At 38.8% G+C, this 25,784-nt stretch overlaps 1 protein-coding gene across 1 annotated transcript in view; it reads right to left on the bottom strand.

Annotated features, from left to right (window-relative positions):
• Positions 1–25,784, bottom strand: part of ERCC6L2 (ERCC excision repair 6 like 2) — a 131,172-nt gene that overhangs the window by 96,263 nt on the left and 9,125 nt on the right. Inside the window, exons 5-6 of the mRNA XM_075211087.1 lie at positions 10,398–10,591; positions 3,779–3,940 (exon numbers count right to left, since the gene is read on the bottom strand). Coding sequence (XP_075067188.1) covers positions 3,779–3,940; positions 10,398–10,591 — 356 coding nt within the window. The remainder of the gene's footprint in view (positions 1–3,778; positions 3,941–10,397; positions 10,592–25,784) is intronic.

Below are 25,784 nucleotides of genomic sequence, written 5' to 3'. Positions count from 1 at the left end.
CGGCTTACAATTACCGTAATACCGGTAATACTTTTAACACCACGAGAAACGCGGACAATTGAATATGCCCCATAGTGTTTATTACTCTGCAGCCTACACATCTCTGGATCTATCTACACTATTATGTATTTATTTCCCCCCCAACCCTCAATACTTCCTTTGGAATATTTCTTCTGAGGAAGGAACCGAATGGAGTGTGGGAGGACACAAGTTTTTATGTGTTCAAAAACACAATCCAATGTGAGTGTGATTATTAGATATTAATTGTTTATTAAACATTTGCAAATATACTTCATTTTGCCATCAACACCACCCCCCTGACAATCTGACAAGAGTTGCCAACGAAACTGGTGAAGAAAAAGCAGGATAGAACAAATGGAAACCACAAGCCCTACTTAAAGGACAACTAAATGTGAGTGCGGATTTATTCTGTTACACATATCCACATGCTTAGAAGGTACCTCACTATTTGTCTGCCCATTTATTATGACTTTGAGATACTGAAAAAAAACACTGCAAGAGGATATTAATGATTGAGGACAGATTGGATTTCATTAGAAGCCACATAGACATTTAACACCATAAGTCGTCATTATTAATAGACAGTGAACTTTATGAATCAACTGTTCAACCATAAACAGTAAGAACACATTAAGGAGGACTTATGCTAGACTTTATCATACTACATGGTTAAGACATTTATTGAAGTCAACACCAGGTTACGTTTGTTTTCACATACGCCTAGATTGCATATTGCAGCGCTTGAAAAGTATATTTATGTGTGTGTGGTGTATAATGTATAATTATATATATATATATATATATATATATATATACACACACATACACACACACACACACACACTTACACAGTCATGGCCGAAAGTTTTGAAAATGACAAATATTATTTTTCACAAACTCTGCTGCCTCAGTTTTTATGATGGCAATTTCCAAATACTCCAAAATGTCATGAAGAGTGATCAGATGAATTGCAATTAATTTCAAAGTTCCTCATTGCAGTGGCAATGAACGCTCTCTCTAAAACAACATTTCCACTGCATTTCACCCCTGCCACAAAAGGATTAGCTGACATCAGGTCAGTGATTCTCTTGCTAACACAGGTGAGAGTGTTGAAGAGGACAAGGCTGCAGTTCATTCTGTCATGCTGATTGAGTTAGAATAACAGACTGGAAGCTTTAAAAGGAAGGAGGTGCTTGAAACAATTGTTCTTTTTCTGTTAACCATGATTATCTGCAAGGAAACACGTGCAGTCATCATTGCTTTGCATTAAAAGGGCTTTACAGGCAAGGATATTGCTGCTAGTAAGACTGCACCTAAATCATCCATTTATTGAATCATCAAGAACTTCAAGGAGAGAGGTTCGATAGTTGTGAAGAAGGCTTCAGGGCGCCCAAAAATGTCCAGCAAGTGCCAGGACCATCTCCTAAAGTTGATTCAGCTGTGGGATCGGGGCACCACCAATGCAGAGCCTGCTCAAAAATGGCAGCAGGTAGGTGTGAGTGCATCTGCACGCACAGTGAGGCAAAGACTTTTGGAGGATGGCCTGGTGTCAAGAAGGCCAGCAAAGAAGCCACTACTCTCCAGGATAAACATCAGGGACAGACTGATATTCTGCAAAAGGTACAAAGAGTAGACAGCTGAAGATTGGGGTAAAGTAATTTTCTCTGATGAATCCCCTTTCATATTGTTTGGGGAATCTGAAAAAACACTTGCATGGAGAAGGAAAGGTGAGTGCTACCATCAGTCCTGCGTCATGGCAACAGTAAAGCATCTAGAGACCATTCATGTGTGAGGTTGCTTCTCAGCCAAGGGAGTGGGCATCCTCCAAGAGCAACTTCTCCCAACCATCCAAGAACATTTTGGTTATGAACAATGCCTTTTCCAGCATGATGGAGCACCTTGCCATAAGGCACAAGTGATAACTAAGTGGCTCGGGGATCAAAACATCAAAATTTTGAGTCCATGGCCAGGGAACTCCCCAGACCTTAATCCCATTGAGAACTTGTGGCCAATCCTCAAGAGGCGGGTGGACAAACAAAAACCCAGAAATTTCGACTAACTCCAAACATTGATTAGGCAAGAATGGGCGGCCATCAGTCAGTATGTGGTTCAGAAGTTGATTGACAGCATGCCAGGGCGAAATGAAGAGGTCTTCAAAAAGAAGGGTCAACACTGCAAATATTGATTTTTTGTCAATAAAAGCCTTTGACACTTTTAAAATGCTTGTAATTTTACTTCAGTATACCCTAGCAACATCTGACAAAAAGATCTAAAACATTGAAAACAGCAAACTTTGTGAAAACCAATACTTGTGTCATTCTGCCATCTGAAGATGGCATTAGCCATTGAGAGCTATGGGGATAGCAATGCGGCAGAGGGATCTTCGGATCCCTTACCACAGCTTACCTGCTCTCCCTGCCCAATTTGCAACAGTGTAGATAGAAAGACTTAGGACATAACTAAAAGGTGTGTTCCCTGAGACAGCATCATTGCGATAAGGAATGAAAATGATTGTGACAAAAAAGTGGTAGATAATAAATATGCCCCATAGTCACTCCAATTAGTCTCTCTCTCGTAATTTATGTTTAGGTTTGTATTTTAAGAGGAAAACTCCACCTTTACACTTTCATGCTCTTTTTAATGCTTTTAAACAGATGCTAGTTTTAGTAAATTTTGTCTTAGTAATTCTTGCTGCTATATAAACTCTTATGTGGGGAATTCAAATGCAGACATCGTCAATTACGACAGAACTTCCCGCTCATTTTTCCTCACACCTCGAAGACACTTCAAAGTTTATCAAAACCAGCCTCTGATTAGAAAGCATTAAACAGATACAAGAATAAGGGCTTGTTCACATATGCTGTCGGAAAATGTGCAACACTTATGAACACACTGGATATGGATACATCTAGGTGATGTATTTTAACAAATTTTCTACATCATTTTAATGATTACACTACATTCATTCTATTTTTAAAGTAGTTTTCAAGTGTCGAGTATTGTCTGAAATGAAAAATTAATAGGATAAAAGTGAACAAGTTGTCATCAACAGGGAACATGTTTTCCCAAATAGCATTATGAAAAACAACACAAAGCAAAACTAGATTTTTTTCCGTAGCAGCTGTTTTGTCAACTTATTTGCCAAAGTAGTTTTATTCTCAAACTATTTTAATTTTTGTTTAAAACACACAATGAGTAACTTAATCACAAGTGTTTTTCAATTTTAAAATTCTCGATTTTAAAGTTATTTCCAAAATTAATGTGGCATACATGGAACAAAATTCAGTTGAGCAGTAGGGAGTATGCCAAAAAGTATAACAAATTCATGTCAATCAATCTTCTTCAATACAGAAAGTTCTCCTTTGAGAGTACTAGAACTCATTTTCTTGCCAACACATGGAGAGGTTAACCTCTTTCAATTAATGTCAATTGACTTGAGTTTGAAACTGATAACGTTATTGAATAAAACTTTGCTGTAGGGAGAAGAGCAAAGTAGTTTCTACTGCACTATGGGGTTGTGCCAAAACAAATATATGTTAACAGGGTGAATATTAAAGCTGTAGAAGTTGTACATTTTAAAAAAAAAAATACTAAAATATCAAAGAAGCTATAATGTTTAATTAAAAACTAAAAGAGGATGGATAAATAAATATATATAGATCATAGAGACCAGATGATTTATATAGTGGAATGTGCAGGTACTAACTGAGACGTCTCATTAAACTGACGTGTGCCAAAAACAGTGATGTTCACCTACCAGTCGAGAACACACCATAGCTCCTCCATGTTGTTCTGTAGTATAGTTCCTGTAAGTCCAATACGAATTTTACACTTTAAAGCTTTCATGGCCTGTGTCACGCTTGTCTTTGGATTTTTTATTCTGTGTGCTTCATCTACAATGACAGCTGACCACTGTATACTGAACACAGAAAAACAACATATGTTCAACATTAATGCAGAGATTTAGGCCTAGAATAAAGTGCTAACTGTATATTATATAGTCAAGTTTTCTGCATCCCCCCTGGCATCAGTCACCAATTTTTCTCCAGTAACAAACCACACCAAGCATTATACTAAGCAAGGGAAATATAATAAATATGCAACCAAAATCTACCTTTGTGACAAAAAAGGAATAATAGTATATAATTTTTATGTACATAACCTCAAAAACAGCAATATATTTGATTGAACTTATGTATGCGGGGGGGGGGGGCATACATATATGAGAGAATGGTTACCATTAGTTTAATTTCCTTGAAATACTCTATGGCAACCTTAATGAATGCCCCTGGAAGGTATAAAGTGTGACTCCTCCTTCTCCCTATGTCTTAGAATAACTTCCCTAGCTGTTTCTGAAAAATATAAAAAGACAATGTGGGAATATTGGACTGCCATGGAGTATCTCAAGAAACTGAAATTAATGGTAATAATTCTCTCATTTCCTTATCAACTCCATGGTAACCATAACAAATGGGATGTACCTAAGCAATATATTAAACAGAGAGTGGGTGTAAGTTAAATCAACACGGACAGTGCAGGGTGAAAAAAAAGTGACTAACTTCTTGTTGGATTATCCTTTCAAACAGAGCATCAGCAGAAGAGGTCACATCCAGTAGATAATGTTGCGTAAAGATGTGAATTGATGACCACCCTGCAGCTTTGCAGAGATTGCCTGCTGAGGCCCAAGTCCTGTGTACCCAGGAGGTTGCCACAGCCATTGTATAATTCTCTCTTAGAATTTCCAGCACGTGAGGCCCTTTATCTTTACAAGTTTATGTAATGACCCTTCTGATCCATCTTGCAAGAGTGGCTTTGTATTAAGGGTGTCCTTAACAAGGTCCTACTAAAAATATGTATTTGTTTTTATGTATTCCTTCATTCTATAAACCAGAATTGAGCCGACAAGCCACAGTGTATGATCTCCTGATTTTTATGAGAAGTGGAAACTACCTTGGGCAGGAAAGTAGGATTAGTTTGTAGCAGCACCTTGCCCGAATAGATATATAGATATATAGATATTCAAAAATAACTCTTTATACCAAAGGGCATGTAAGTCCCCCACTCATCGGTCAGACCTGATTGCTTCCAAAAACAACACCTTAAGTGTGAAACACTTAAGTGAGACCTCTTGTAAACGTTCTTAATGATTAGACATTAAGGCATCCAGTACAATATTGAGATCCCAAGAACCCAACACTAGTCTACTGTCCAGAAAATTAAGTGCAGTTGAAGCAATCATAGGAAAAAAAAAAACAATAATATGTATAATACTAGCAATTTGGACTCAGACTTTAGAGTCTGGTCTTAATTTGAGGCTGAAGGTCTAGGATTGCTGTCGGCATCCACCCGCCTATGGCTCCCCAGGTCTCGTCGCTGTAAACGCTCCCAATTCCACCTTGTCATTTCACATTCCCTATCAATATGGGATTCCTGTTCTCAAAAGTATGGTCTGTTGCCTCACCCATCTCCAGTAATTCCGATATTTTATTCCCCAGATTTCACCCTAAAATTAACCATAATGCATTTTTGCCATGGTACTTGCAGGGACTTAGATAGCTCAACCACCTATCTTCTTCTTTGACTTTCCCTCAATTCTCTGACATTCAATCTCGCTTCCATATCCCCAAAACAGTTCTATCAATATCTACAGCTATGCCACTTTCATGCTTCTGTCAAAGTTTGTCTCTCCTCCCGTCCTCCTGGTACTTTGAATCTCTCTGCTTACGCCAATCCTCTACGAAGGGTCTTATCTCTACTTTACACTACGAACTTGCCACCCTATACTTCAGGTCTCCGAGACCCCCATGAATTAGCTTGGGAACGCGACTTGGCGAAACCTTGCTAGATGAAGAATGGTCAGAGATTCACGAGAACGCTGCCTCCAGTTCAATTTGTGTCAGAATAAAAGAGAATGTTTACAAGAGTCTGTTTCAGTGGTACTACGTGCCTACGCGAATGCACAAAACCCTACCAGACTCTTCTGATCGCTGCTGGCGTCGGTGATCCCAGGAGGGCTCTTTTCTTTATATCTGTCTAAAGCTGACACATTTTTGGTCGGAGATTAAACTCTTGATTCAAGCAATTCTTCAGGTGGATGTACCCCTGGAGCCTAAATTTTTTCTTCTCCCTCGGCAACTCGGCATCAGAATAAGTTGGTTAGACACATTCTCTTGGCAGGCACTAGCCAAATTGCAGCTGACTGGCAGCAGCTAGCTCCCCCTTCTCTCCAGAGCATAGTTAGTAGAGTCTAGCAGACGCAACACTTGGAACATATGATCAGCATCATTCGCAATTCCACAACAGCTTTCGCCAAGGTCTGGGACCCGTGTATCTCTTTCTTTCAAGCTCGCTCGCCATTCATATAATCTCTCACTGTGGTCTGACCCTCCTAGTTTTATTTGTTTGTTCTTCTCACTTTCTGCTCCTTTTTATATCATCATTTATTTATATAGCACCACTAATTCCGCAGCGCTGTACAGAGAACTCATTCACATCAGTCCCTGCCTTAGTCTAAATTCCCTAATATAGACACACACACACACAGACGGACAAATAGGGAGAGACTAGGGTCAATTTTTGATAGAAGCCAATTAACCTACCAGCATGTTTTTTGGAGTGTGGGAGGAAACTGGAGCAACCGGAGGAAACCCACGCAAACTCCCCACAGATAAGGCCATGGTCGGGAATTGAACTCATGACCCAAGTGCTGTGAGGCAGAAGTGCTAACCACTAAACCACCTTGCAGCCCACAGATGTGTGTAAGTGACTGACGTGTGTAACTGCCTGTAGAAGTAATCCGGAGACTCGTTTGCATCTCATTGCACCATTAAAAAGAGGATGTCCATATCTGGATGCAGAGCTGATTACAGTCTCTGAATCCAAGGCTATTCTTGGAGCACTTCCTAATCTATTCCAAACCACGGGCAACCAGCTTTGGTGTTCAGAGTTGACGCCATTAAACTTATTCAAATTGATGGGAATTTGAACAACTTTGTTATGCAATGATCATTTCCATGGATGAATCTGGGATCTGCAGAAAGATGACCTGCTACACTGTTGTATTTGCCTACCACAATGTCTTCTGCCCTTATTTCCAGAATGATTACATGCAGCTGCTTTCTGCTCTGTAGTCATTTGAGTAGACACACCTGAAAGTTCCTTATATGCCACCTGGCCCATGGGAGCCAGAGTCTCTCCTTTTTTCTAGAGAACCGTCATGCCAACTATTAGCGCCTTGATGAAGGTCCTTGGAGATGTAGACAGGCTGAATTGAAAATAAGTGTCCTGGAAATAGGGAAGTCTTGCTTCATCATTGCATGGAGAAAAGACTTTAGCCAGGTCCATATGATCTTGAGTGGTTAGTGTATAAAGTTCTGCCTAATTTGAACCTCCTTCTTACTCCTGAAAGGACAGAAGGGTTGTCTAGAAGTATTAGTATCTTACTGCATAGAATTCTGCTTTCAAAGCCGATAGCGTTGTTCTTCCTTGAAATGCTGTTGAGAGGAAGAGAAGGAGAATCCATTTGTTATTTGGTCTTAAGGTAAATGATAAGATTTGCACCCAGTAGTCTTTTGAATCAAAGAATTACATGTATCCCAAAAAGAAAGTGCTTTAAAAGGAAGTGTGGCCAAACAATTCTTTGACTGTAGGTCTGCCTACCAAAGATGCAGCCAGAGAGCTCTTTTAGCAACCACAGATAAAGCTATGCTTTGGACATAAAGGTTAATCATGTTGAGTGAAGCATAACATAGGAAGTCTATCCATTTTTTCATAACATCAATGCTGAGCAGATAATGTATGTTATTTTCCCTTGTATAGCCTTATGTAGATCAGCCCATACATTGACTTCCCTGAAGAGAGAGGCTGCAGCCACGCCAGACTTGAGCACAGTACCTAAGGAAATATGAAGTTTCTTTCTAAATATTTCCACTTTCTATCTATAGCATCTTTCGACAGGCCACCATCCTCTAGAGAAATAGTGGCCCTGGTTGAAAGACTGGCTACAACAGCATCAATTTTAGGCACCGAATACCACCTTGATACCTCTTTATAAGTGTGATCAAGTCTCTTGTGATTAGGCTGACGTCTGTCCGGCTTTTCCAACTCCTTACCAATAAGATCCTTAATAACCCTGTGCACTTGGAACACTGATGATTTTCAAAAAGGTAATCTTGGAGAGAGGAAAGAACTGGTATATCATCAATCCCCATAGGTCTAGTAATATGTTTGAGGAGGACATAGACAATATCAGGGCTAAATGACCTGGGATCTTCTCCAATATCTCCTGACTTACTGTCAGAAAACACTTTGAGATCACTGACAGAAGCCAATGCCCCCCCCCCCCCCCCCCCAAGCAGACATACCAGATTTAACCTCCTCTCCATCTAAACTAGTTAAGCATTATAAATCCTTCTTTGTGACAAAAGTGTCCTTCATTGCCCTCACCTTTCTGAAAATGATTTCCGCAAACTGTTTAGGAGGCTGAGCAGAGGGCTTTTGGGGCTGAGGAATAAAGTCTGCTCAGAAAGTCCCTTCACAATTCTCAAACAAAAGCTTGTCACTTTCCTTCAGGAGGCTCTCCAATAATATAGAGAAGGAACAATAACTAAACAAAATGTAGAAAGCACCCCTAAGTAAGGGGCTCAACTGGCTTTTTAGGGGGTGGCCTCTGCAAATATTCCACAGACTGTATTCCTGAAGGGTGCATGGAACAGAAAGCAGTTCTGAGGTTTCCCCATGCTCTTTCAGGCCGCTGGCTGGTTTATGACCTCTGAAGCAAAAGTGATTTCACACACGCTAGGCTAAGGCCTTGCATTTGCTACATCACTGTCAATTCCACTTGCACTCCCAAAAGTGATCCTTCGGAACCACTAGGAAAAAAATAAGCCTGCAATAGACGGGAAAAAAAACCAAACTAATAGGATATACTTGCACGCTGCTTACTCAGCTGAGCAACAGGAAAAAGACACCAGGGGAATGAGAAGTCCCAGTATATACCTTCCAGTGGCATTTATTTTTCCTGTCTCTACTCAGCTGGCTAACCCATTTGTATGGTCCCCATGGAGTTGATAAGGAAATTCATTTTTGAAGTTCAACTTAAACAATTATGAGTTAAAGCAATGGGGTGAAATTTAGAGACATTGAGTAATATTAGAGCTGTTAGCCATTAGGAAATCAAGTTACCTCTGAAATGACTAGAATGCTGGTCCCAGCTATATCTTTTTCACATACAAAATAGTTTGTCATAACTCTGATACCTTAACTCACCAAAGTGCAGAAGAGAAATTAACATGGCTTGGATGAGGTAAATATACAGTATGTGTACTGTGAAAGTAGTAAATAAGGGTTGCAATTGGCCATGTCCGAAACTAAGAGGACAGTGGCAGGTGAGAAGTTTGACTGGGGTGGTACAACTGTCAAACTGTTACACAGGTGTCCTAAGGTGAGCTCAGAGTTTACAGAAACCTTCTGAGGACCAGAAGGGCTAAAGCTTGGCTCTAGGGATCGCAGCAAGGGAGCTGAAACCCTGACCCAGAATCAGGACACCTACAAATGATTTAGCACTGTGTTCCTAACGAACATGAGATGCGCAGCCCTTCTGCTCCACGGGAGGATTCTGTCCTCCCTGAGGTAACCTTAGGACATCTGCGTTACGGTTTGACAGGTGTATTGCCCTAGTCAAACTCCCAACCTACCACTGTCCTCGGAGTGGGCCTGAGTCATTAAGGAGAGCAAGGCAAAAAAAAAGTAGTAAATTTGATCCTGAACAAACCAAGTCACATTTCAAGGGGTGCAAATTAGTTTATTATTTTGCACATAAAGAAAATACTGTTTTTTTTTGTCATGTAGCACACAAATACTTGATAACTTTATTTTTACACTGAAATTTAAAGTTCATGTATGGCATGCATTGCCCAAACGTTAAATCTGTCATTTTAAATTTACCTTTCATCCAATGCAACATGGTTTTGTCAAGGTGCAAAGGTACACCTTATTTTAGTTTGCGCTCCTTAATGACTCAGGCCTAGAGTGTGTCATGCAACACAGAGTAAAAAGCACATTGTGCTAGATGTCACATAGGTCTACAAATTTCTAGAAAGTCCAGGGGGCAAATGTATGAAACGTTGGTTGCTGCAAGCAACTGGAAAACGTCGACTTTGCAGGGGAAGTTTAGAGCAGTGATGGCTTGTAAAAGCAAACTTGCCATTGCCGCTTTAAATTTCCCCTACAAAGTCGCCGATTTTCGGCGACTTGCAGCCGGAAATCAACGTTTCATACAAACCAACGTTTCATATATTTAGGTGTTCTTGAAATCTATCATAAAGTAATTAATTAATAATAGTAATAATAATTAAATATTGACAATTGAGTATTACCTGTTTAGCTCATCTAAACATAGGCGAAGAGTCTCATAAGTAGTCAAACCAATTTCATATTTTCCCTGTTTCAATCGCGCCAGTTCAAAATCCTTCTTACTTCCATGAATGACTGTCACCTTGAAATATCCCCATGTCTCTAGTTCATCTCTCCAGTTAAAAAGCACAGATAAAGGTGACACAATTAGAAAAACCTGAAATGAAATGTGATAAATTATTCAGCAAGCAAGTAGTACTAACAGATTATTATTTTTTTTTAACATTTTTTTTTAAAAAAAAAGCTGAACAACATAGGCTTTCATTAAAAAAAAAAAAAAAAAAAAAAGCTGTACTTAGAGGGCGGCCCCAAAACTTTACTACTTATTATTCAGCCGACTGAATTCTGGATTTCTGAGAATTTACTGTACAGGAGTAAGGTAATTGCATCCAGGATTTAATTATATAAATAAATGAAAAAAAAAAAAATTACATTTGAGCCCTGGCTTAATTTATATACACTATATGGACAAAAGTATTTGGCCACACCTGTCATTATTGAATTGAGGTGTTTCAATCAGACCTGCTGCCAGAGGTGTATAAAACCAAGCACCTAGCCATGCAATCTCCATTTGCAAACATTTGTCATACAAAATGGGTCATTCTGAAGAGCTCACTGACTTCAAGTGTGGTACTGTGATATGTCATCTCTGCTGGATATTCCACGGTCAACTGTAAGTGATATTATAAGAAAGTGGAATTATTTAGGAACAACAGCAACTCAGCCATGAGCAGGGTCAACGACTGCTAAGGCGCATGGTGCGCAAAAGTCACCAATGCTCTGCTGATTCCATAGCTGAAGAGTTACGAACTTCCACCGGCATTAATGTAAGCACAATAACTGTGAGGCAGAAGCTTAATGGAATGGGTTTCCATGGCTGAACAGCTGCATGCAAGCCTCACATCACCAAGACCAATGCCAAGTGTCGGATGAAGTGGTATAAAGCACTGGACACAGTGAAAACATGTTCTGTGGAGTGACACTTCAAAATTCTCTGTTTGCCAGTCAGATAGGCAAGTCTGGGTTTGGCGGATGCCGGGAGAACATTGCCTGCCTGACGGCATTATGCCAAGTTTTGTGGAGGAGAAACAATGTTATGGACCTGTTTTTCAGGGTTCGGGCTAGGACCCTTATTTCCAGTGAAGGGCAATTTTAATGCTTCAGCATACCAAGTCATTTTGGACAATGTTATGTTCCAACTTTGTGGCAACAGTTTGGGGAAGGCCCTTTTCTATTCCAACATGACTGTGCCCCAGTGCACAAAGCAAGGACTACAAAGACATAGTTTGATGAGTTCGGTGTGGAAGAACTTGACTGGCCTGCACAAAGCCCTGACCTTAACCCCTTTGAACACCTCTGGGATTAATTAGAATGGAGACTGCAAGCCAGGCCTTCTCGTACATCATCAGTGCCTGACCTCATAAATGCTCTACAGAATGAATGGGCACAAATTCCCACAGAAACACTCCAACATCTTGTGGAAAGCTTTCCAAGAAAAGTGGAAGCTGTTATCGCTACAAAAGGGGGACCAACTCCATATTAAAGCATAATTATTTGAATAAAATGTCATTACAGTCCCTATTGGTATAATGGTGAAGCATCCAAATACTTTTGTCCATAATGTGTATTAACATGCAAACTAAGGTACATTTTTTTGTCAAACGAATCAACAGAAACCTAAAATTTTGAGGTCCGTGCATTCATATTTGAAAAAGTATTGGTAATGGATTTAGAAAATGTACCTAAAATGTGTACATAAATGTGAGTGAGCAAGTGCAGACGATTAATGCTGCTGCAGATTGGAAGTTTTTGTCCAGTAGAGCTTTCACATGATGTGAAACTGGCACAGAACACATATTTACTTTTGTGGATAACACTTAGCCATTGAACTAATCAAAAATACTAAAAATATTAGGTGAGCATTCCAGCCCTACAGAACAGTCCACCACCTTCATTTGCTGACATGCACATACATCTAAACATTACATTTTCAAAAATACACATGCCCTGTCTGCTTTACAAACATATAAAAAAAAAACTCTAACTACTTTTCATCTACTGTTGTTCTTCACTAGCCCAATTATGGTGCCTTGTGTGCAAATAATCAGAGTATATGATATGGGGAAGCTGAGAAGTGCTTCTACACTCTTTGCGACCACACTAAGCTACCCAAGTAGTTAAAATCTGCTCCGTTCCTGAATATGAGTTGTTCTTACGAGGTTCAGATAGAAGCTATTCAATATAGTGTTGGTCACTGGAGCGGAATATGGCATTAAATAAGTTAATTTTACCTAATTTACAAGGGATATGGATATAAACGGTATATATTTTATAGGGTCCTCTATTCAATATAATAATATTAAGTAAAGAGGTCATAGGTCCATATTAAGTACAATTCGTATATACAGTAATTAGAAACTACAATAAATTACTCTAGTGTACAAACTTGCCAGTGGAAACACTAAATATATATTACAGTTGTGACCTTCATGGAACATATGACTGTTTATAGCAAGCTAGCTGCAATGCACTCTCACGGCAGCAAAGTGGAATGTACCTGTTCCATTACAACACTTGTTATCAGATACATATCTTTAAAGCAGATGGAATAGTATGTTTAATTTATTTGAAGTGTTGGAAAGAACATAAGTGGTTTAATGCATTTCATTAAAAATAACTTCTGTGTTTAAAAGGATTATCACTGATATGTAGCAGACTAAACCACACAAGGTACTCTGTATATACGCTGTGCATATCGAAAGAATGTTTTAGAGGACTGAATCGTGAACATTAAACCACAAGAGGACATATTAGAATTATAGGGCGTTGTATTGAGCCTGCAGGCTTTAGATCATATTTATTATTCTATACACAGTGAAAAAGTAAACGTTGTGAGTTGGCAGCTTATACCATTGCAGGGTGGTCTATGGCTTTTGGAGCTGACAATATAAAACAAAATGGCACAGAATACATATCATGATGAGACATATGTTTAAGGTAGGAAATACTGCTACTCCCAGCTGTTTTTCATAGCATGAACTCAAACACCTAAACTGTTTATATTCTACGTTTGAATGCATATTCCTGAAAACAATTGCATCAATTCACGGAAGCCAGCCTTACAGAGATTGTGTATCTACATTATGCTGCATTGATTTCATGTGTGCTGTATGCACTTGTCTTTCAGACCAGATTGATAACATGGCTTAGAGTGTTACAAAAAATGAAACTAGACCAATATGTGTAGTTTAAAAGTACCAGACCATTATTACTTTAAATTCAATTTTCAAGATTACATTATTAGCCATGCTCCATTAGCTTTTCTTTCAGTTATGGCATTTTTGTTTTAATCTGAGATGATCTTTTTATGAATTTAAGTATGCACTATCATACATAGAATACCAAACTGGGAACAACCAGACACATATTCTTTTAGGATTGTGGGAGGTTTAGAAAGTAAAAAAGTTTGGCTACAGAGTTTGAAGCAGAAGTCTCCTTAAATAGTGCATAGAAGAAAGTTATGAGAGAAGAATTGCAATCATCTTCAGGTTGAATAAATGGGGGAGCTTTTCAAGAATTTTGCTCTAAAATGTATCATTTTGGTCCTTAACTACAGTAGTTACAGATCCATATAGTCAGATGGAAATACAATTAAAACAAAATGTAACTTCTATGCACACCACCATCTATGTACCTCTTCCACTGAAGTCCGATCCATGAGCCTCCACCATTAGTGGAGTGTAGCCATGGGTCCCACAGATCTGCCAACTGGGAGAGTAGAGTATTGTCTTCTTGAGGGTGTGTTAAGTACATTGATCCTAAATGGATCAGCTGCAATCATTGATACATATTGAGCAGCATTTTGAAACTCCAACCCAGTTCTCACGACCAACTGTTGTCAACTCTCCTCAGCGTTGGAAGTGGATGGCTGCAATCTTGTAATGGTAAGGAACACAGGGGAAACTGTGTCTAACTAATAATGGTTCTGCACTACCAGCTGGCAGAAACTACATGTGTACACCATATTGAATTTAAAAAAACAAGTATATTCTACTTATATTATATTTCTAGTATGAGAGGAATGACAGGACATCACACAAAGCATAGATGAAGAATCAATGGCTATTCAAAAGTTACTTTATAGAGTACAATGTAAAGTCACTGAATAAACACTTATGATTGTCAATGAAAATGAAATTACAAAGATTTTAGCTTATTTTGGCACAGGCGTACATTTACAGCTATTTTAATGACCGTCCGTGGAAGAAATCACTTCCATTCAATAGAGGCATAACTGAATTAAAAAGACAAACATAAGGAAGTAAATTTATTTTTACACAGCTCAAAATTGCCAAATTTCATTAATTTCAAAACACATGTCCTAAAGTCTAATATCAGCTAAAAAAAATTCCAATCAATTTGTCAGATCAAGGACAAATGCACATTAATTTCCTCCTCTAACATAGAGGAGGTCTGCTCTAGGGAGACTTCATTTGCAAATGCTCAGCCTTCAGGAACCTTTCTGTGGGCAAGAAATGATACCATGCAAAGGGTATACTTTGGAATGAGCCAAATCTCTAAAAAGCGGTGGTAGTCTTTTCCCTGGCTCTGACAATTCCGACACACCTTACATCGACATTACAATAGCGAAGAGTATTAAAAAGAGACAATGTATCATGTATGCTATAGTTCAAAGCTGCATGTCAATGCATGAGTAGAATGTGTTTGTTTTTCTACTATTGTTATGTGCGTATTGTCGCTAACCAATAACGATTGTCGAACCTCGATTTGTGTTTCCAACGCACAAAGATTTATTCGCAAATAGTAGAATAATATGCTCAAGTGAAGTGATAATAAATACAGCCGTTACTTATCGCAGGCGCTCTGGATCCAGTGTGCAGTCATTCAATCCTGAAGTCTGGGGACAAGATGTCTGAACACTAGATGTGAAGCTGCTGCTTATATACACACAGAAATACAGTAATACAATGAAGGTGGTATAGCTTGCATCTATTGGTCCAGGTCTCAGGAAGTTCCAAGGGGTTGTCAATCATTGGCTAGTTCATCCTAAGGAATCCAAAGGAGGGGGTCACCTCTCCAGAGGGTATGCTCGGCTCTTCCCGCCAAGATTCCTTAGTCTTAAGTAGTTCATAATTCCCTATCATTCATAACTTGTGTATACACTCTGCGATTCCCTCGCAGAGTGAAACAAACAGTAGGATATGTAAAGAGGTTTATTATGATGTCACTCATGATATGATTCCTTCAACCTGTTCCGTGTATTTCACTAATATGCATGTAACTCTAATATAACATATAAATACTACTATATTTCGACATAACTGACTATGTGTTGCAACTACCATTAAAGTATACTATTTTATAAGTATGCGTGTTTGTGCGAATGTATGGTAAAAGACCAATTACTATTGCTGCCACGTGTAGTGGATGCGTACGCCCTTTCACGCCGTAGCGTGCCCTTGTACGCCGTAGCGTACCGTACGCATCTTTTCAGACAAAGACAACCAAGTTTGCTCGACTTTAATTGAAATGACTTTATCCAATTTGCTGACTTCGACACTATTTTCTGTGAAGGGAATAAGCCTTTGAAAGTGCAAGTTCTATATGTAATGTGGTAAATAAGTCTACAAACGGGTAGGTCGGTTTCTATATATTAAATTGGATGTAGACCTGAAAATTGTACCAAAAGCAAACAAGCAAATTCTACCTATATATATTAAATTAAGGTTAACATTTACAAAATTGTGCATTTATTAACGGCTTATTTAGGATTTAATAAAGTAAGTGTCTAGTATCCAAGATAAAGACTAAAACTACACACAGAAGATTAGAGGTGCACATCCAGAGTTTAACACAGAAATTCTCTTTTGCCCCTTTTAACTGTTTTGGAGTTGTTAAAAGCAGCAGACTGGAAAAATGGTGTCCATGAAATATTATTATACATAAGAACTCTGCAATGATGTAACATTGGGAAACTTACATTAGATGCAAAAAAATATTGGTACACATACCACAAATGAACGGTGAGGCATTGGCTGTAGAATGAATAATCACAAAAAGCTTTCCAGGTTCATAGTTTTTAATTGTATTACCACATATACTTTACATGTACTGTACTTTATGAAGTCTGGTTTAAAAGGCCGGTAAGCCTAAGCCTAAAAGGTTCATTTGCAATATGGAAAAGAACTAAAAGTAACACTTCCAAATATATATGTAAATGGTTCAGCAACTTATGAGACCTGAAAATATTTAAGACAAAGGCTTCCAGTAAGTAAAGCAGACAACTAGATTAGACTTTCCCGCAGCGTTTAAACACTGAAAACCCACCACTTTATTAGAACCTACCCTACTCCCAATGGAAGCTTACCTCTGCTCCCAATCACCTTTCTGAGTCACAAACACTCCCACTGTCATAGTTCAGCTCTCTCTTTACATCTGAACTTTTTATATCTACCTCTATGTTCTGTTTTATGGATATTCTGTTTTGCCCCCTCCTGACACTGCGGAGCCCTGTGGTATCTTAACAACAATAATAAGAACCAGTCTGCCATTTGCCTACCACCGCCCCAGCAATTATATCTGACCTATATACAGCAAGGAAACAGAGCCATAGCACCCAGGAGTCTGGCAGGAGTCTAAATTCCAATACTCGAACAAAGAGCAGCAGTTTCCCTGTATGTACACAGCCATGAGTTGTCTGCAACAGAGGCTTCTGAATTTAATGGCGTCCTACTCTAAGCTTTCTACCTGTAACAGGCACTCTGCTGTTGCATCATGGCTGATGTTTTAAACTAAGATCATATTTAAAGGTAATACATCAGTGGATTCCTCCGTCATTGCCCCTTTGTTATTTTTGAGCTACACTACAGAAGTGTAATCACAGAAAGAGCAACTACCTGGTTTCCTCAGACTCCGACAGCTTGCTGTATTATACACTTATAAGTATTGTTATATTTGAGGCATAATTGCATTGGTCACCTGTATTTGATTAAATACCAGTGGTGGAAGTGAAGCAGCTCATGATTAGTACATGTAAGAACATTTGCAAACAAATTAACACAACCTTCTAAACTGCATTGGCGTTGCTAAACTTAGCAGGATACATAGGACCTGAAATATTAAGGAGAGCAAAGCACAAAAAAAAATAAGGAGTAACACTGCACCCGGGCAAAACCATATTGCATTGGAGGGGGAAGGTAAATTTAAAATGGGGGGACAGATTTATAGTTGAAATAGCGAATGTCCTAGATCAACTTTAAATTTCAGTGTAAAAATAAAGCTATCAAGTTTGTGTGCTACATGAAAAAAAAAAACAGCAACAGTATTTCCTTATATGCAAAATAATAAACTAATTTGCACCGTTTGCTTTGTAACATGGTTTGTCTGTGAGCAAACACATTTAATTTTTTTGCTTCGCTCTCCTTAATGACTCAGACAGATAATGCCTATTTACTTTGCACTAATATCCTTAACATTAAATATAGCTATACTAGAGCCAGAAATTGCCAGTTTTCTATCCACCCATAGCTTTATGTTTACTGTCAAAATGTAATGCTCACACATTTAAAACAGGCAGTCCTTACTTAGGGATTACAGTGCAACTGTCAAGGCAAACAAGCAAAAACAACAAAAAAACAAAACAATTTTAGTCTTCTCCTTTTAAATAGCGTAAAACCGACTAGCTCACTAAAACCTTAGAGAGAATCAAACAGGGTTAGGACAGTATGTGTTCTGGTTCTCATTCAGATAGGAACAGAATGGAAAACCATGACATTTTACAAATCCTTCATTCACCCTACACAAAGAAAGCACAATGACTTGGGCCTCCCAACCCCTCAAAATTGCAAAGTGCTTGTACTCGACTCCCTTAAGCTTCCATGCATATAGAAAGGAAGGGTGGCAAGGCATTCATCTCCATTTCATGCACCTCATATATGCTACCACAATTTTAAGCACAAAAATAAAGGCACAACATATAACTATGTTTTTATACTAGGATTTCTTTCAACAAAGGAAGGCTCTAGCAGGCAAATTCAATCCTGTCCCAGACCTCCCGAATCCATCATTGAATAATGCCTGTAATCTCAAAAGTATACTTTGTGTAGGCTGAAAATCACACAGGACAAAGCCTAGCATTTGTATTACCTACAAACTGAACATTCCCTAAATTATTTTGAAAGTTTATATATTGACAACATCTGCTATAAAAATACTAGTTTTGTGATTAAAACTTAAATGAAATGTGAAATTTAGAATTACAATAATGTACTTGTTTGTATGCCTGTAAATTAACCAAGCAACAAAACAAAGTGCTTACCAATTTGTGACAGAGTAACTTCAACATCAACACCCATGAAATATTTTGTGAGCTCAGGGTGTAAAGCTGTAATTTTACTATTAGTTTATACATGTGCAAACATTAATCTTGAGATTTTAAGCAGACCTGTCACCTACAGACAACTACACATTAAACCAGGGTGTTCCGATTTAAATCAACTTGATTTTAATCACAATTTAATTTTTTTTTAAATCACATGATTTAAAAAAAATAAAACAAAATCATTGATTTAAATCACCATTAAAAAAAATCCAGGGTTTTAACAAGCTTTTAATGGTAATTGGCATACTGTGCAATATAAACCATAGTCCTTTGACCTATTATTAGCTGCTCTACTAATAAAAGGTCTGTATCTATGGCTATTGCTTGCTGACCTAATTTATTTATGACCCATGTGATACAAAGAGGTACAGGCAACAGACAAGCAACAGATAATTCCAGAATCCAGAGAGAATGACCAACACCACACCACACCAGTGTTTCAAGTTCAGAAAGAAAGAACAGTTGAAAGAAGTAACTTATCACTGTAAAACCAACCCCGTTTAATGACCTCTTGTTTGACCAAGATGTTGTGTCAACAGCGACACTAATAGACTGGTGGAAAATGCACATTGGTTCAGAAGCTGTAGCTGGTAATGAAAATATAATGGTAGCAGTACAGCAATTGCTAACAGCTGCAGCATCATCAGCTTCGGTAGAAAGAATATTTTACACATTTGGTTTGGTGCAGTCAAAACTGAGAAACCGCTTGGGTACTGACAAAGCTGCAAAACTTGTGTTTCTTTTTAAGGCGTTTAATAAACCTAAAGTGTAGGCGCATTCAGATTTACAAATCAGGCAAGGCAATTGCCAACTATTGTAACTTTCAACATCATTGATGTTTCTTTCCTTTTGCAGTTTGTGTTTTCATTTGAGTGTAGTTTGCTGTGTCATGCCATGATTGGTGACACTGTTAAGTCATTTAAATTGCATATATTAAAAACACAGTATTTTAAAAGAAATTTGTATTATTGTTTTTACTTAGCTTATTTGTTTACTTGATAATTTTTTTAAATTAAAAAAAAATAATAAAAAATCTGATATAAACCATAGTACTGGTACAATCAATAAGAAAATACTGGAAATATTATTTTGCCAACTTTGTAGGCGAGTACCAAAGCAATTTGTCCCGCCACTGCTGTGGTGACTATTGTGGAAACTTAAAGGGACTACATTCTTGGGATCTCAAACCAAGAGTGGTAGTGCCACCAGTCATCATTTGCACTGTTTTATTCAAGTTTGGTTTGGTTTATTTTTTTTCTTGTTTACATTTTCATTAGCAATGTTCTATTTATTTAAGGCTTCTCTCTCAATATCGTATAACATTTAAGAATTAATAATAACTATTAAGACTGGTTACAACAAAATGTGTTACCAATGTTAAAAGTACGACTATAAAGGGCATATTCAATTGTTGGCGGTTTCCGCCGCGGAAAAAGTATTACCGTTCTAACGGTAATACTAAGCTGGATTTCAGCTCGCAGCTCCCTGAGCCGCGAGCTGAAATCCAGCATGAAAAGTACCATAATAACGGTATTTACGTGCACTATTACCGTAATGATGGTAATAGCGCGAGGGGCACGTTACTTTAGGCTGTAACTCCAACAATTGAATATGCCCCTTTAAGATTGGATTTTTGTTGAAGATGCATGTGGCTACAAAGAGTTGCCTGTGCATCAACATTCTCTATACATTTTTATGACACTGTATCTCCTACAGATATTGCAAAGATGTTCAACATTTACTCACTTTATTCCGCTTTGTACAATATAACAAAAAGTAGAAACTTTGAATTAGTTAAATTGTAAAATGCTAAGGGAAACATTACTTGGGAGAGCATTTTCCTAGAGAAAATAAAACTCCATTTTGACTCTTTTTAAGAATGATGTGGTCACATTATTCAGGGCAATGCTTTCATTATTCAGTATTCCCCAGATTAGCTAGCACATATAAGCCTGGCATCAGCGGGAAATAAACCTCAAGCATGGCGGAAGATGAAAAAGTGTATATCCAGCTGATTTAAATTTTTAAAAAAGGACCCCTAACTGCACTGCCAAGTCCACATGCTTGTGAATAATAACATGGTACATGCTGGGTAATTATTTGTTCCAGGTTCATCTGAATACTCAGCTGCTGAGATAGCTGCTATCGGAGTTATGTAGGCAAAATAAACTACAGAGAATGTTGGAACAATGGCACAATGTGCGATGAACTGTGAAGAAACACTGGCACAGCTTCAGAGGAAGCACACAGAGAGACACTGCCTGACAAGAAGAAACAGGCCACAGAAGCTGGCACACAACCTTCTCTGGGGCAGATCTCATTCACCAAAGAAACCAACACACGTCATCTAAGGTCAAGCTAATACTGCACAGAGAATAATAGATAAAAGAATATACATCCACAGGTGTAATATAATCATTAACATGACACATAAAATCATAGAATGCCATATCGTAATCACTAACTCTAAAATATACTAATGAAATTATTTAGACTTAAATTAAGTTTTAATAGGGTGTAGTTCCTCTTTCAATGATTATATAATATGCATTGTATTTAATAAACATCAGTTGTTTATCTTGTTTTCAACACTATGGTACTGAAACTGCTGAGCGGCCCATAGTGAGAAATGGTCTTTTAGAGTTAACCATGAGTGAACTGCCTTAAATGAACAAAACGCTTTCAGCTTGTTTTTAACAACCTACATGTTGTAGATGCAAACTCTCAAAGAATTCATTAGTCACAAGTTGCAACTTCCACTATGCTTAAAATGACCTTTAGAAAACATAGTTTGCTCTGCTTTCTGGAGTAAAATGTACACTCCCAAGTTTAAATATACTTTGAAAACATCAAGCAAATATTACAGCGTTTATTATGAGATAAGTACTAAAAGTTTGTTCCTCTCATTTTAGCAAAAAAGAAAGGTCTTATTTTTTTTATAATAGAATGCAAAATGAACATGTCTCATCCCTTTTCTTTGCAAATAATAACAATGGTGTTATAGAGGGTGCGTCAACAAATTAAAATGAGGATACAGGAAATGTCCACCTATTCTATTCTTATTCCAATATCCATGTTTCCATCATCCCAGTTCTTTTGTGTTTTTTCACCCTCATGTGAATCCTGTCCTCCTCCAGAGTACATTGTCCTTCTTTAAGGTATTTCTTATCAATCTGTAATCCAAATGTCGTACAGGGCCTGATTTCTACTTCGCCACAAGTTTGCAGCAAGCACATAAATATAAAAACACAGCCACAAAATTACTGTCCAATGTGTGTATTTTCAGTTACACATGCTTTGAGATAGCTGCATTTCAAAACACTGTGTATGTATTCGGCCACATCAAGGTACACTTGAAGCAGATGCAGTAAAGATACAACAGTCATCAACTTGTAACCAGCAGCATTGTTTATTGCCTGAGTTTGTTAATGCTAATTGCACTAAATGTCATAACTTCTGGAGTGGAACAAATTTGGCACCCAGTGTCCTTAAATGGACAAGTATAAAAATCCCGTTTTCGCTATCATCCAACTGAGGGGCACTGGAGACCTTAGGGGCATCACAATGCCGCCTCTAAGGGTGATTAGGCTCAAACATTATGGGGCACAGAACCTTCCAACCACATTTAGCATCCTGAACGCGTACACATTGAACCAGTAATACCTGGTAAACCAAGGCTAACCTGTTAGATTGTACCTTTACACTATCAGAAACAGGGCTCATTGCCACCAATAAAAACCTGTCGAATGACAGAAGAAATCACCTAGCAATCGTTGGCTTTCACAAAAAAACAACAACAATCTTTCAAATCTCAAAAGTTCTCTTAACATTGAAATTAGTGAAAACAACCCTCTTCCGCTGCAAATTAATCATAGTGCAAAGCCGGAATAACAATATCCTGATTTAAGTGGATTTTTGACACCATTCTTGGCTGAAAAAGAAAGGCTTAGGGGTATATTTACTAAACTGCGGGTTTGAAAAAGTGGGGATGTTGCCTATAGCAACCAATCAGATTCTAGCTTTCATTTGTTTAGTACTTTCTACAAAATGACAGCTGGAACCTGATTGGTTGCCATAGGCAATATCCCCACTTTTTCAAACCCGCAGCTTAGTAAATCTAGCCCTTAGTGTGAATAACTGGCCAAGCCTTATAAAATGAAATGTGGAGTTCTACAAGACAGAGCCCCCCATTCCGACAACCCAAAATGTGGGTTGTCAGAATGGGGAGCTTTGTCTTGAAAGTCAGCAAAAACACCACTTTCCCAGTAAGAAACCTCATCTCCAACAGATCCAGCTGTTCAAAAGAAGGATGTTGTAAACCATCAAGACCCGAGTCAAATCTCAAGATGCAATAGGAGGACTATATGAAGGTTACCATACTTGACCCACTACAAAAATGTGTGTATCTCCATTAAAGCGCTATCATCTTCTATATACAGATAGAAAGAACAGAGATCTGTAGCTTCGAAGAACTAAATTTTAATCGATTATCTGATTGCTCCTGCAAAAACAGAAGCAACCGAGCCATTTGAAAAAAAACTCTTTTTCTTGCATCAGGAAATATAAGTCTTCCAGACCCTATTATAATTCTTCGACGACCTGGTATTCATACATTAGGTATGGTCTTGAAAACCACTGTTAGAGAATGCTTAAGCACAAGAATCATGGCTTCCACCACCACACCATTAAAAGACAATCGTTCTAACCACTGATGGAAAAATAGTCCCTGAATTAACAGATCTTAAGGTCAGTCACCAAGGCTGGTGTCACGGGCACTAGGAGTCTTGCCCAGAATTTCACCAGATGACTGGGCTTACCAGAGTAGTGAAGTTCACACAACAGTCCTCTGGTAATGGGGTGACTAGCGGAACAGATATCACAGCAGATGGAGAGAGAATGCCAATAAATAATAGGAAAGTCAGTGACTTGCAGCAATCTTTGGTCAATGAATCAGCATCTAGCTGATATAGTGGAAAGGCAGATTTGAACACGGAGATCGGGATGGACGTGAGTAGATGCAGGGAGGTAGCAGGGAAGTCAGTGGTCTGCGTACAGCAAGTTGTACCACTGCTTATGGTGAAGAGACTTGTCCAGGTGCAGGTAGGTAGCGCGGAAGTCAGTGGCCTGCGTATAGCAAGTTGTACCACTGCTTATGGTGAGAAGACTTGTCCAGGTGCAGGTAGGTAGCGGGGAAGTCAGTGGTCTGCGTATAGCAAGTTGTACCACTGCTTATGGTGAGAGGACTTGTCCAGGTGCAGGTAGGTAGCGGGGAAGTCAGTGGTCTGCGTATAGCAAATTGTACCACTGCTTAATAGGTGAGGATGGGTACAAGTGTTGATGAGTGGAAGCATACAAAGATAATAGGATGCAGACACTGAGAGCACAGAGGAACTTGATCCCAATAGGTATGCAGCGTATCCCACAAAGTCTATATAACGGTATGTGTGGCGCTGCTTGGTAGAGGCTTGCTCAGCACAGATATGCAGGCCAATAATAGATAGTCAATCACAGTTATGCATATAATGACTGAGTAGTACGGTTAATTACAAACAGGTATGCAGCGTAACAATAACAGTCTATAGCGGGTATGGATACCGCTGCTGAGCGTGGAAACTTGTCCTAGCGGATATGCAGAGTAAACGTAGAAAGTCAATAACAGATAGGCATACCGCTATTCAGTAGAACAGTCTGTCCAGAGGGAGATGCAGGAACTGCAGAGACGCTGGACGTCAGAGACGAGTGTAGGAACCACAGGTGAGTAGATCCGGTAATCAGAGTCCAGCTGAGGACACAGGCAGGAAACAGGAGACTGTAGCAGGTATGGAAACCAGCGATGAGTAGCACAGGGAATCCACAGGAACTGAAGACACTAGTAGTACACAGGAGATAGTAGCGGGTATGGAAACCAGCGATGAGTAGATCAGGAATCAGCAGGAAACTGAAGACACTAAGAGAACACAGGGGACACCTTTAGAGACTCACAAGGAATGAGACTCCAAGATCAGGCAATGAGGTAATGCACACAGGTGCCTTAAATAGGGAGTTGCCTGATCAACCATGGATTAAAAGCAACAGTCACAAGAGTTCTTGGGAGCTGTGCATGCGCAGACCATCAGGATGGCGGACGGCCGCGGTTCAGGATAGGTGCCGGCAAGAAGGCTAGGGAGCCACGCACCAGCGCAGAGGCACTCACGGTCCGGTGAGTGACAGCTGGCCAACCAATTTTTATTTTATTTTTTTAAACCATGAATAGTTTTGACTAAGGTTTTGCAATTATATGGGTAGAAAGAGCAAAAAGGGAAAGAAGAACCAAGGGAAGAGGGTATATAGTGGGGAATGAATACAGTAAACCAGATAAATCAGCATAAACATTTCATCAAAAACATTGAGAGGTCAAAAAGGTATGCAATACATCCAAGAAAAGCTAGTCAGGCGTGACCTACTCACCATTAGAGACGTCTGGATACCACAATCATGGCCAGTCTGATGCTACCAGCAGCATCTGGACCCTTTCACTTTTCAACTTTAAGAATGCATGGGAATATAGCTACTAGAGGAAACAGATAAACCATCAGAGACTTCCAGGAGGCCAACTTTGCATGTACCAAGAAAACGATCGGTCCTACTATCTCTCAGCAAAATCACATAATCTTGTGGTACAACTAAAATGCTATCATATAGCCATTGCCCCCACTTTTCATAATCTGATGAAAGACTTCCGGATATAGACCATTCTCTGGGATGCAGGGCATGCAAGCAGAGAAAAACTGCATCCCGTTGGCTAACCCTGAGATAAACACCGCCAAACATTACTGGAACACTGTGTTTCAACCCATGCAAGATCCTGTTGGTTTTCCTCATTGCAAGGGATCTACTGATGGCACCTTAAAGGTTGATATATGCCACAAAAAAAAAAATAAAAAAATACCCTTCTCAGTCACCAAAGAAG

This window comes from Mixophyes fleayi, chromosome 1 (assembly GCF_038048845.1).
Source record: "Mixophyes fleayi isolate aMixFle1 chromosome 1, aMixFle1.hap1, whole genome shotgun sequence".
Taxonomy (NCBI): domain Eukaryota; kingdom Metazoa; phylum Chordata; class Amphibia; order Anura; family Limnodynastidae; genus Mixophyes; species Mixophyes fleayi.
The sequence above is the reverse complement of the archived record's forward strand: the minus strand, read 5'-3'. Positions and strand labels throughout refer to the sequence as shown.